At 43.3% G+C, this 10,336-nt stretch overlaps 1 protein-coding gene across 1 annotated transcript in view; it reads left to right on the plus strand.

The window, feature by feature from the left end:
- LOC311121767 (CUB and sushi domain-containing protein 3-like) overlaps positions 1-2,741 on the plus strand; it is a gene marked incomplete at its 3' end in the record, with an annotated part of 3,747 nt that extends 1,006 nt beyond the window's left edge. The window contains exons 2-4 of the mRNA XM_084196220.1: positions 1,574-1,661; positions 2,196-2,334; positions 2,600-2,741. Of these exons, the coding sequence (XP_084052346.1) occupies positions 1,574-1,661; positions 2,196-2,334; positions 2,600-2,741 (369 nt within the window). The remainder of the gene's footprint in view (positions 1-1,573; positions 1,662-2,195; positions 2,335-2,599) is intronic.
- Between the last annotated feature and the right edge of the window lie 7,595 nt (positions 2,742-10,336).

Genomic DNA, 10,336 nt, shown 5'->3' on the forward strand with positions numbered 1-10,336 from the left:
GACTGTACGGCAGACAGACAGTAACATGGTTGGACTGTACGGCAGACAGACAGTAACATGGTTGGACTGTACGGCAGACAGACAGTAACATGGTTGGACTGTACGGCAGACAGACAGTAACATGGTTGGACTGTACGGCAGACAGACAGTAACATGGTTGGACTGTACGGCAGACAGACAGTAACATGGTTGGACTGTACGGCAGACAGACAGTAACATGGTTGGACTGTACGGCAGACAGAGAGTAACATGGTTGGACTGTACGGCAGACAGACAGTAACATGGTTGGACTGTACGGCAGACAGACAGTAACATGGTTGGACTGTACGGCAGAAAGACAGTAACATGGTTGGACTGTAAGGCAGACAGACAGTAACATGGTTGGACTGTACGGCAGACAGACAGCAACATGGTTGGACTGTACGGCAGACAGTAACACAGCAACATGGTTGGACTGTACGGCAGACAGTAACATGGTTGGACTGTACGGCAGACAGACAGCAACATGATCGGACTGTACGGCAGGCAGACAGTAACATGGTTGGACTGTACGGCAGACAGACAGTAACATGGTTGGACTGTACGGCAGACAGACAGTAACATGGTTGGACTGTACGGCAGACAGACAGTAACATGGTTGGACTGTACGGCAGACAGACAGTAACATGGTTGGACTGTACGGCAGACAGACAGTAACATGGTTGGACTGTACGGCAGACAGACAGCAACATGGTTGGACTGTACGGCAGACAGACAGTAACATGGTTGGACTGTACGGCAGACAGACAGTAACATGGTTGGACTGTACGGCAGACAGACAGTAACATGGTTGGACTGTACGGCAGACAGTAACATGGTTGGACTGTACGGCAGACAGTAACATGGTTGGACTGTACGGCAGACAGACAGTGACATGGTTGGACTGTACGGCAGACAGACAGTAACATGTTTGAACTGTACGGCAGACAGACAGCAACATGGTTGGACTGTACGGCAGACAGACAGTAACATGGTTGGACTGTACGGCAGACAGACAGCAACATGGTTGGACTGTACGGCAGACAGACAGCAACATGGTTGGACTGTACGGCAGACAGACAGTAACATGGTTGGACTGTACGGCAGACAGACAGTGACATGGTTGGACTGTACGGCAGACAGACAGTAACATGTTTGAACTGTACGGCAGACAGACAGTAACATGGTTGGACTGTACTGCAGACAGATAGTAACATGGTTGGACTGTACGGCAGACAGACAGTAACATGTTTGAACTGTACGGCAGACAGACAGTAACATGGTTGGACTGTACGGCAGACAGACAGCAACATGGTTGGACTGTACGGCAGACAGACAGTAACATGGTTGGACTGTACGGCAGACAGACAGCAACATGGTTGGACTGTACGGCAGACAGACAGTAACATGGTTGGACTGTACGGCAGACAGACAGTAACATGGTTGGACTGTACGGCAGACAGACAGTAACTCAGTCAGTTGAAGAGATGGGTTTTACAGTAGAATGTCTGACCACAGTAGAAGTTCACTGTCTGTCTTTTATCCCCTGTGAAAGGTCTCAGCTGAACCTGGTGGTGGCAGTTATGTATTCCAAGGCTTCATACAGGGGAAAGACTATGGACAGTTCGGACTGCAGAGACTAGGTACGTAGGATTTAGAAGAGCTCAATCTTATCGCAACAATTACACATTTGACAATTGTAACCACCAACATTGTGTCGCCATCGTCCTCATCTTCCTCCTCCTCTTCATCTTCCTCTTCATCCTCCTCCTCCACCTCCTCCTCCTCTTCCTACTCCTCCTCCTCCTGCTCCTCCTCCTCCTCCTCCTCTTCCTCCTCCTCCTCCTCCTCCTCCTCTTCCTCCTCCTCTTCCTACTCCTCCTCCTCCTGCTCCTGCTCCTCCTCCTCCTCCTCCTCCTCTTCCTCCTCCTCCACTTTTTCCTCCTCCTCCTCCTCCTCTTCTTCCTTCTCCTCCCTCTCCTCCTCCTCCTCCTCCTCCTCTTCCTCCTCTTTCTCCTCCTCCACCTCTTCCGCCTCCTCCTCCTCCTCTTCTTCCTTCTCCTCCTCCTCTTCTTCCTTCTCCTCCACCTCCTCCTCCTCTTCCTCTTCATCCTCCTCCTCCTCTTCCTCCTCTTCCTCCTCCTCCTCCTCCTCTTCCTGGTTTGTTCCCCGTGTAGGTATGAAGGTGAGAGAGACGAACATCACAACTCCGGGAACTCCTCATGTCACCAACAGTAGCTTTGTGATCATAGCCATCCTGGTACCTTTCTTTGGCCTGGTGTTGGCAGGCCTGGGATTCTATCTCTACAAACAACGGTACGTAGCTTTAGTAACCCAATAATAATACATGCCACTTAGCGGAAGCTTTTCTCCCACGCCACACAGTGCAGTGAGTTTACTGGGCGCCACACAGGACCACATCATGTTAATATTGGTTCGGTTGTATAAAGAGAAGCGGAACATATTTCAGTTTCACTGTTCATAGAAATGTTTCTTGACACTGAGAAGTGGTTGATGCTTAAAACAGCAGAGTGGTATTGTCTCACTAACAGATGTGTGCGCTGTGTCCTCTGTTCTGTAGGAAAACAGATCAGACCCAGTACAGCGGATGTTCAGTCCACGAGAACAACAACGGTCGGGCCACGTATGAGAACCCCATGTACGACACCAACACCAAGTCTGCAGAGGGGAAAGTGGTTCGCTTCGACCCAAACCTCAACACTGTATGCACCGTGGTTTGAAGATATGGGTGTGCCAAACGCACCGTGATTTTGAAGATGGTTTGCCAAACAAAAAGCTTGTTCAGAAACGCAGCACTGGTTTGATGATGATGTTTGATGTGTGTGCCGAACGGGATGCTTGAGAGTTCTTGGTTTAAAAAAAATGTTTTCGATGTCTTACCTTTATAATATCTCTCTGCAACAGAAAAGCAAAGCACACCTTCAGGAACAATAGTTGTGTGTATGGATGTTGGATGGGTGAGTCAGCAAGCAGTGTTCAAATGAGACTGTCCTCTTTTAAAAAATAAATCTTCACCAGTTATTCCTAACTACAGTCTAATGAATAATACCCTCCGACATATTGGTGCACAGAGTTGTTTACGCTCTAGTCAACTCAAAGGATGGAGTGTTGTTAAGGCAACCAAATGGAACCCTAGTCATTTCCTGTTGTAGTTATCAGACCTGGGTTCAAATACTATTCGAAATCATCCCAATTATTTTAGCGTTTGCTCTAGTCTGTCTCGGAGTACCAGATGGGTGGAGGGTTTGTCCTTTTGCGACTATATTTTTTGGGTTCAATTGCGACAAGCAAGCTCAATAAAGCCCAGATAAGGTATTTTAAATGAAATCGATGTATTTATTTATTTTATTGGACATATCTAAAATATATATAGAGTTGACTCATTCGTCTGAGCACAACAATACATTACAAATGTATCAAATCCTATTTGAACCCAGGTCTGTCTGCTAGTTTTTTTCCAGTAGTAGTAGTAGTACATATCCCCTCTCTCTGCATTGCTAGGTTTAATTCCCCTGGATCTGATTAAGAGCGCGTCTCAGACTTAAGGCCTCAATCAGATCAAGCACCAACACGATGATACCAGACACCCGCATAGCTGATGTTCTAGGCGGTGTCGGAGGTGGAACTGCGTTGGAGCGCCGTCCAATCAGTGAGCAGCTACTCTTGTGTATCATTGTCACGAAGCCACACCCGCCCCACTCGCGTTAGAAGTTCAGACCCAATGGCAATGGTATAATGCCGGGAGCTCTAAAGCGGTTCCACCTCCAACACATCAAACATCAGCTATGCGGATGTTGGCTAAAGTGGATCTAATTTAACCTAAGAGTTCCTCTCAGCGTGAGTCGATCAAAGTGATCTGTGCTGTTCATTTCCCACACTGTGATGTCAGAGAGAGACAGTGAAACTAGAACGGCTGTTTGAATACTGTGTTATACTGTCAGTGTACGTAATGTCACTGTACTGAACGCACTCTTAACGCCAATTATACTTAAGATTGGATGTATCGTGTCTCTACATCCTGACTGAGAACTTAAGGATGTATCGTGTCTCTACCCACTGACTGAGAATTTAAGGAGAAATGTTATCATAAAAGTACGGTATTTTCTTTGTGTGATGGAGAGAACATGAATTTCCTTTTCTTTGTTGAGGTTTTGGTTTGAGTTACAGTGGCTTGCGAAAGTATTCACCCCCTTGGCATTTTTCCTATTTTGTTGCCTTACAACCTGATTTTTTGGGAGGTTTGTATCATTTGATTTACACAACATGTCTACCACTTTGAGGATGCAAAATATTTTTTATTGTGAAACAAACAAGAAATAAGACAAAAAAACAGAACGTGCATAACTATTCACCCCCCCCCAAAGTCAATACTTTGTAGAGCCTCCTTTTGCAGCAATTACAGCTGCAAGTCTCTTTGGGTATGTCTCTATAAGCTTGGCACATCTAGCCACTGGGATGTTTGCCCATTCTTCAAGGCAAAACTGCTCCAGCTCCTTCAAGTTGGATGGGTTCCGCTGGTGTACAGCAATCTTTAAGTTATACCAAATATTCTCAATTGGATTGAGGTCTGGTCTTTGACTAATGTAAACTCGAGTGTTGTTTTAGCAGTATGCTTAGGGTCATTGTCCTGCTGGAAGGTGAACCTCCGTCCCAGTCTCAAATCTCTGGAAGTGAAACAGGTTTCCCTCAAGAATTTCCCTGTATTTAGCGCCATCCATCATTCATGGGCTCCCGAGTGACGCAGCGGTCTAAGGCACTACAGACCTCCTGGTTCGCTTCCAGGCTGGATCACAACCGGCCGTGATTGGGAGTCCCATAGGGCGGCGCACAATTGACCCAGAGTCGTCCGGGTTTGGCCGGTGTAGGCCGTCATTGTAAATAAGAATTTGTTCTTGACTGACTTGCCTAGTTAAATAAAGGTTAAATAAAAAATAAAATAAAATTCCTTCAATTCTGACCAGTTTCCCAGTCCCTGCCGATGAAAAACATCCCCACAGCATGATGCTGCCACCACCATGCTTCACTGTGGGGATGGCGTTCTCGGGGTGATGAGAGGTGTTGAGTTTGCGCCAGACATAGCATTTTCCTTGATGGCCAAAAGCTCAATTTTAGTCTCATCTGACCAGAGTACCTTCTTCCACATGCCTTTTGGCGAACACCAAAAGCAATGGCTTTTTTCTGGCCACTCTTCTGTAAAGCCCAGCTCTGTGGAGTGTATGGCTTAAAGTGGTCCAATGGACAGATACTCCAATCTCCGCTGTGGAGCTTTGCAGCTCCTTCAGGGTTATTTTTGGTCTCTTTGTTGCCTCTCTGGTTAATGCCCTCCTTTCCTGGTCCGTGAGTTTTTGTGGGTGGCCCTCTCTTGGCAGGTTTGTTGTGGTGCCATATTTTTTCAATTTTTTAATAATGGATTTAATGGTGCTCCGTGGGATGTTCAAAGTTTCAGATATCTTTTTATAACCAAACCCTGATCTGTACTTCTCCACAACTTTGTCCCTGACCTGTTTGGAGAGCTCCTTGGTCTTCATGGTGCCGCTTGCTTGGTGGTGCCTCTTGCTTAGTGGTGTTGCAGACTCTGGGGCCTTTCAGAACAGGTGTATTTATACTGAGATCATGTGACAGATCATGTGACACTTAGATTGCACACAGGTGGACTTTATTTAACTAATTATGTGACTTCTGAAAGTAATTGGTTGCACCATATCTTATTTAGGGGCTTCATAGCAAAGGGGGTGAATACATATGCACGCACCACTTTTCCGTTATTTATTTGTTGGAAATCTTTTAAACAAGTAATTATTTTCATTTCACTTCACCAATTTGGACTATTTTGTGTATGTCCATTACATGAAATCCAAATAAAAAATCAATTTAAATGACAGGTTGTAATGCAACAAAATAGGAAAAACGCCAAGGGGGGTGAATACTTTTGCAAGGAACTGTAGGTGTGTAGCCTTTAGCCAGTGAGTCTGAGAGAGTTCCTATACATACTGTACATGTTGCTGTGAGTCTGTCCCATGGATGCTGACCGGAAAAATAAATCGATGTTTGTTTTACTGTACACTCTTAGAATAAAGGGCTCCAAAAGGCTTATTTGGCTTCTTCGGCTGTTCTTCTACATGGAACCCAAATCCCAAAATGCTTCTGCAAAGGGTTCTCCTATGGGGACAGCCAAAGAACCCTTTTATATTCTAGATAGCACCTTTTTTTTTTTTTCTAAGAGTGTATGATCATCAGCCTCCACTACTAACATTCCTGTATATATTTCGCACGCGTTTGAAATCAGTTGCCAATGCGTCAGTATCTCATTATTTAGGTGCCAGTCCGTCATAACGGAATAAGGAACTCCACGTTGTAAATCATGAAATAAATCATGACAGTCAGTGCCTTGTCAAATACAGTATGGGCATAGTTTTAAAGAAACCGTTATGTATTATTTCATCAGTAACACACCCGTGTGTAAATCCATCCACCTTTTTGTTTTGATGATTTAGGATGTGTCCGAAATGGCACCCTATTCCCTAAATAGTGCACTACTTTTGACCAGAGCTCTATGGGCCCTAGTTCAAAAGTAGTGCACTATATAGGGAATAGGGTGCCATTTGGGACGGAGTTTACTGTATTTTCTGTCAGCCTTCCTTATGTTGAAGAGACGTGCTGAAAGCAGCTCATTCGTGTGCATGTCTGCCAAAGATGATCACATCATAGTATAATAGCTTCTGTTTCTACCATGTGTATCTATCTTGTCATTGCAGTAACATTTTGTACATTTTACAGTTTTGATACTTGATGGCATTCTATTTGGCAAACGTCTTGTTTTATCAATATGTAATATCACAATCTCGCATTTCTTATTGACAACAAAGAAACAATTGCATCTGGTGTATATGGAAACTTGGTCTTAAGTCGAAGACTTCAAACTAGTTTAGAATGCAATTCACTGTACAAATCAGTGGTACTCCCAATATAAAACAATTCAGAGCCAATGTATATGTATATATTCAAACCTTTCGTAAAGAGATCTATTTTTATGCAATTAAAGCATTTGTAAGTTATTGAATATGTTGTGTACATTTCCATGTGTAAATGTCATGTAAGATTTAAAAAAAATGTTTTTGTATTTTTTCTTTATTGCCAGTGTATAAATCCTTAATTTATATATAAAAATGTGAAGTATAAAGCTTTGTCGTTGACATTTTGTTTGTAGGGGATGTATTGGGGTGTCGGACAAACACAGTATTTTTGCAATTGACTGCCAACAGATACTCTCAAAATTGGCACCTCGATCTGTTTTTGTAAAACCCTTTCAGCAAACCCATACAAAAGCTGTTGCATAACTTCCTAACAATTAGCTTTTCTGTTTAGTCTAGCGATTAGCTTCTCTGTTTAGACTAGCAGTTAGTTTCTGTTTAGTCTAGCAGTTAGTTTCTGTTTATACTAGCAGTTAGTTTCTGTTTAGACTAGCAGTTAGTTTCTGTTTAGTCTAGCAGGAAGCCTTTCTGTTTAGTCTAGCAGGAAGCCTTTCTGTTTGGTGTGATAGGCATCAGTTTTGAGAGTACCTGTCACTGAGATGTGCCCTTTTATATCTGATGAACATTGTCAATTCTTAGACGATTCCAGAGATACAGACGAGATACAGCCTGATCCCAGATCTGTTCGTGTTCTCTTGTCAACTCATTGTCATGTTCAGCCTTGACGAGGAGTGGCATGATGGCACAAACAGACTGGTACCCAGGCTAACAGAGAGGTAGGAGACAAACAGACTGGTACCCAGGCTAACAGAGAGGTAGGAGACAAACAGACTGGTACCCAGGCTAACAGAGAGGTAGGAGACGAACAGACTGGTACCCAGGCTAACAGAGCGGTAGGAGACGAACAGACTGGTACCCAGGCTAACAGAGAGGTAGGAGACAGACAGACTGGTACCCAGGCTAACAGAGAGGTAGTGAAGGTATTGAAACTTCATCATTGGAGGCCTTGGAACCACACGCTCCAAGAAACAAACATTGTAGAAGATCACACAAAAGATTGTAGAATCATGCTGCAGTAGTAGCAAATATTGATGGGTTACAAAGTTATAGAAGGAAGGTAGCCTGAGGACAATCTCACAATGGTTGTATCCCAAATGCCACACTATTCACTTCTCAGTGCACTACTGGCCATTTGGAATGCAGTAAATGTGTGACAGACAGAGGAGTGATATAATGATGATGGAGTGGAGAGAGAGAGAGAGAGACAGAGAGAGAGAGAGACAGAGACAGAGAGAGAGAGACAGAGAGAGAGAGAGAGAAAGAGAGACAGAGAGAGAGAGAGAGAGAGAGAGAGAGACAGAGAGAGAGAGAGAGAGAGAGAGAGAGAGAGAGAGAGAGAGAGAGAGAGAGAGACAGAGAGAGAGAGAGAGAGGCAGAGAGAGAGAGAGAGAGAGAGAGAGAGGTTGGGTAGGATACAGTGAGTGAGGTAGATGGTGTCTGTGAAATGAGGCAGGGACTGGAAGACTGTGATAGGGGGTGAGTCGCCACCGGAGTGTCGAATGGGTGAAGGTAATCGTAGTAACCAGGTCGTTGAAGCACGGGAACGACGGCTGTCCCTCACCAAAGAGGAGGAAGCAAAGGTTGAGAGTTGTTCAGAGGAAAGAAGGGGAGAGGAGAGGAGCTGAGCAGCAAGCAGAGACAGGGTCGGGGATGCATGAGGGAAGACACCAAATCAAATCAAATCAAATTGTATTTGTCACATGCGCCGAAAACAACAGGTGTAGACTTACAGTGAAATGCTTACTTACAAGACCTTAACCAACAATGCAGTTTTAAGAAAAATAAGTGTTCATAAAAAAAAAGATAAGTAAAAAAAAAGAAAATAAAAAAAGATTAATGAGCAGCAGTGAAATAACAGTAGGGAGGCTATATACAGGCTATATACAGGCTATATACAGGATATATACAGGCTATATACAGGATATATACAGGCTATATACAGGATATATACAGGCTATATACAGCTATATACAGCTATATACAGGCTATATACAGGATATATACAGGCTATATACAGGATATATACAGGCTATATACAGCTATATACAGCTATATACAGCTATATACAGGATATATACAGGCTATATACAGGCTATATACAGCTATATACAGCTATATACAGGATATATACAGGCTATATACAGGCTATATACAGGATATATACAGGCTATATACAGGATATATACAGGCTATATACAGGATATATACAGGCTATATACAGCTATATACAGCTATATACAGCTATATACAGCTATATACAGCTATATACAGGATATATACAGGCTATATACAGCTATATACAGGCTATATACAGGCTATATACAGGCTATATACAGGATATATACAGGATATATACAGGCTATATACAGCTATATACAGCTATATACAGCTATATACAGGATATATACAGGCTATATACAGGCTATATACAGGATATATACAGGCTATATACAGCTATATACAGGCTATATACAGGCTATATACAGGATATATACAGGCTATATACAGCTATATACAGCTATATACAGCTATATACAGCTATATACAGGCTATATACAGGCTATATACAGGATATATACAGGCTATATACAGCTATATACAGGCTATATACAGGCTATATACAGGATATATACAGGCTATATACAGCTATATACAGCTATATACAGCTATATACAGCTATATACAGGCTATATACAGGCTATATACAGGCTATATACAGCTATATACAGCTATATACAGCTATATACAGGCTATATACAGGCTATATACAGGGGTACCGGTACAGAGTCAATGTGAAATAACAGTAGGGAGGCTATATACAGGCTATATACAGGCTATATACAGGTTATATACAGGCTATATACAGGCTATATACAGGCTATATACAGGCTATATACAGGCTATATACAGGGGGTACCGGTACAGAGTCAATGTGAAATAACAGTAGGGAGGCTATATACAGGGGGTACCGGTACAGAGTCAATGTGAAATAACAGTAGGGAGGCTGTATACAGGGGGTACCGGTACAGAGTCAATGGGAAATAACAGTAGGGAGGCTATATACAGGGGGTACCGGTACAGAGTCAATGTGAAATAACAGTAGGGAGGCTATATACAGGGGGTACCGGTACAGAGTCAATGTGAAATAACAGTAGGGAGGCTGTATACAGGGGGTACCGGTACAGAGTCAATGTGAAATAACAGTAGGGAGGCTATATACAGGGGGTACCGGTACAGAGTCAATGTGAAATAACAGTAGGGAGGCT

The sequence above is a fragment of the Coregonus lavaretus genome (assembly GCF_964263955.1).
Source record: "Coregonus lavaretus genome assembly, contig: HAP1_SCAFFOLD_9340, whole genome shotgun sequence".
Lineage (NCBI taxonomy): Eukaryota > Metazoa > Chordata > Actinopteri > Salmoniformes > Salmonidae > Coregonus > Coregonus lavaretus.